At 44.9% G+C, this 2,093-nt stretch overlaps 1 protein-coding gene across 1 annotated transcript; it reads right to left on the reverse strand.

Annotated features, from left to right (window-relative positions):
• Nucleotides 1-588: 588 nt before the first annotated feature.
• Nucleotides 589-1,719, reverse strand: LOC133384366 (uncharacterized). The gene is made up of 2 exons (XM_061626274.1): nucleotides 1,371-1,719; nucleotides 589-1,040 (listed from the first exon to the last, which is right to left on the reverse strand). The coding sequence occupies exons 1-2, from the start codon at nucleotides 1,655-1,657 to the stop codon at nucleotides 650-652; spliced, it is 678 nt and encodes a 225-aa protein (XP_061482258.1). The 5' UTR covers nucleotides 1,658-1,719; the 3' UTR covers nucleotides 589-649.
• Nucleotides 1,720-2,093: the final 374 nt, after the last annotated feature.

The raw sequence follows: 2,093 nt of genomic DNA on the forward strand, positions 1-2,093 counted from the left end.
CCAGTTATGGGACAAGAGTTAGCAATGTTCAGAGAAGAATTTTGAACCAGGATGAACACTTCATGTGTGTGGAGGTGAGGCAACCCTTTACAAATGTGACACAGGGCACACACAGCACCCCCACGAGTGTGCATTCTCCTTGCCCATCCACTGCCATCTGTTGTATCATAGAGATTGGAGAGATGTGGAAACTTTTGGGAGAAAAACTTTTTAAATTCTGGAGGTTCAAAGAATAAAAGAATAGATGGTGATGGGCTTTTCTACATGATGGTTTAGAACAGAGCTTGGAAGATTACTTTTAAAAAGTAATAAATTACAGTTACAATTACTTGGCCCAAAAAAGTAGTAATTACCGTTACAATTGCAATTGCTCTGAAAGTAACTGATTACTTTACTTTTTCTCAAAAGTAATCACTACAATTACATTTCAGTTACTTTTTTTTAAAAAACTCCTACAAGGTGCTGGCCTTGGCTGCTGCACATCTAAGAAGCCTAAAACAATATTAAAAATAAACACACACACACAGGGGGTAGTAGAATACAAAAATTTATCCATAAGATTAACATAATGGTATAACAGAATCTCACATCCCCCCAAGCAATGAAGATACCCCAACTCTTGAAATCAAATTTTACACTTGAAATGCTTTTATAATATGTTTCTGTTATGTCTCAAAAGAACAAGATGCTCAAAGAGCATGTCAGACAAGGCATGTCTTTTTACAGTCATTACGTTGCCACCAGTACTGAACAGGTGTTCTACTGCGGCGCTTGAAGGCATGCCTGTGTTGTGCTGCAAAAAACACCGCAGCACACGTGGAAAGCCATGGAGTGATGACACTTCCCTGCTGGGAGACCTCAGGTACCTCACCAGTTCCTCCTCAGCAGTGTCCACTGCTGACTTCTTGCCCTGGGGCAGAAAGTTAAAGAAGTCATCTTCTAAGTCATCTCCTTCCTGGTCTTTATCTGAAGACTGATCGCTGTCCTCATTAAGTACACCCATCTTTATTTCAGCTTTCAACAAGGCTTCCATTGTGTATCTAAGAAAGAGAGAGGATATGTTAACACATATATGTTAGGAAACCATCATCTGCTCTTCATTTCCTGATGCTTGTCATGTCCCCTGGTTCAGGGTCCAGCCTGAGCCTGTGGATGATGACATGGAAGGTAGGAAGGTGACCAAGTCACCACACTCATGGGGCAGCACAGCAGACCCTTAAGGATTACCTGCAGCAACCCAAGGTTGTGATGAGGAGCCCCAGGAAGAAAAGGACCAGCCCCTGCCTACCACCTTAAGCCCTCTGATGCCTCCCTTGAGACAACATTTCCCTTGGAGTAATCCACCCAAAGGGCTTCCCTAATGTTCTTACTTGTTGGTATGGGTGGTGGCCTGACACGATTCCAGCCAATCTAGTTTGAAGCGAGGGTGTAGGCAGGCTGCCAGAAGAAGCCTCTTGTCCTCCCAGATAGCTGCAAACCGCTTTCTTAGGGCTTTGCGCACACCTCTCAGCAGCTGAAAACAGTATGTGTACCTCTCAGGTTTGTTTTCCAGTCCTTCTAACTTGCGGTCCAGATTGCAGAGCGTTGGTAGCAAATACCCCATGAACATGCCGTTCTCCCGTTGCAGGATATCTAGGGACTGGGCTAGTGGCTCCATAATCTCTGTGTATTCCTGTACCACTTCAATCTCAGCAGCTGTGATCCTGGACAAGGAGCAGCGGTCCATTATGGCATACATTTTTAGTGGCACAGTTGACAGGAGCTCATGTAGTTGCTTCAACGCATCAAAGGTGGAATTCCACCTGGTCTTATTTGGTACCTTCAGATACACACCACATTGCGCACGGATATACTCAGCAATCTGGGCTGACTGGTTCTGCTTGGACCACAACTTGCTGCACTTTCCCATCAAGGAACGAAACTGTTTCTTGAAAGGACCAAGAAGACTACTTTTGGAGGAGTCAGAAAGCATGGCCTCTATGTCTTGTGTTGCCACAAGGTTGAGGGTGTGGCTAGCACATCTCTGGTGTGGTGGTAAAACAAAATCCTCTCCTGAGTCTGCAGCTTCTTCCTCTGCCTCAGGTCCTGTGTCC

Source organism: Rhineura floridana, chromosome 4, assembly GCF_030035675.1.
Source record: "Rhineura floridana isolate rRhiFlo1 chromosome 4, rRhiFlo1.hap2, whole genome shotgun sequence".
Lineage (NCBI taxonomy): Eukaryota > Metazoa > Chordata > Lepidosauria > Squamata > Rhineuridae > Rhineura > Rhineura floridana.

What these genes read in the sequence shown, in the direction of transcription:
- LOC133384366 (XM_061626274.1), bottom strand. Translation starts at nt 1,657, where the DNA reads ATGGAGCCACTAGCCCAGTCCCTAGATATCCTGCAACGGGAGAACGGC. An exon ending in GCCACCACCCATACCAACAA is followed by an intron (nt 1,041 to 1,370) that starts GTAAGAACATTA and finishes TCTCTTTCTTAG; the next exon opens with ATACACAATGGAAGCCTTGT.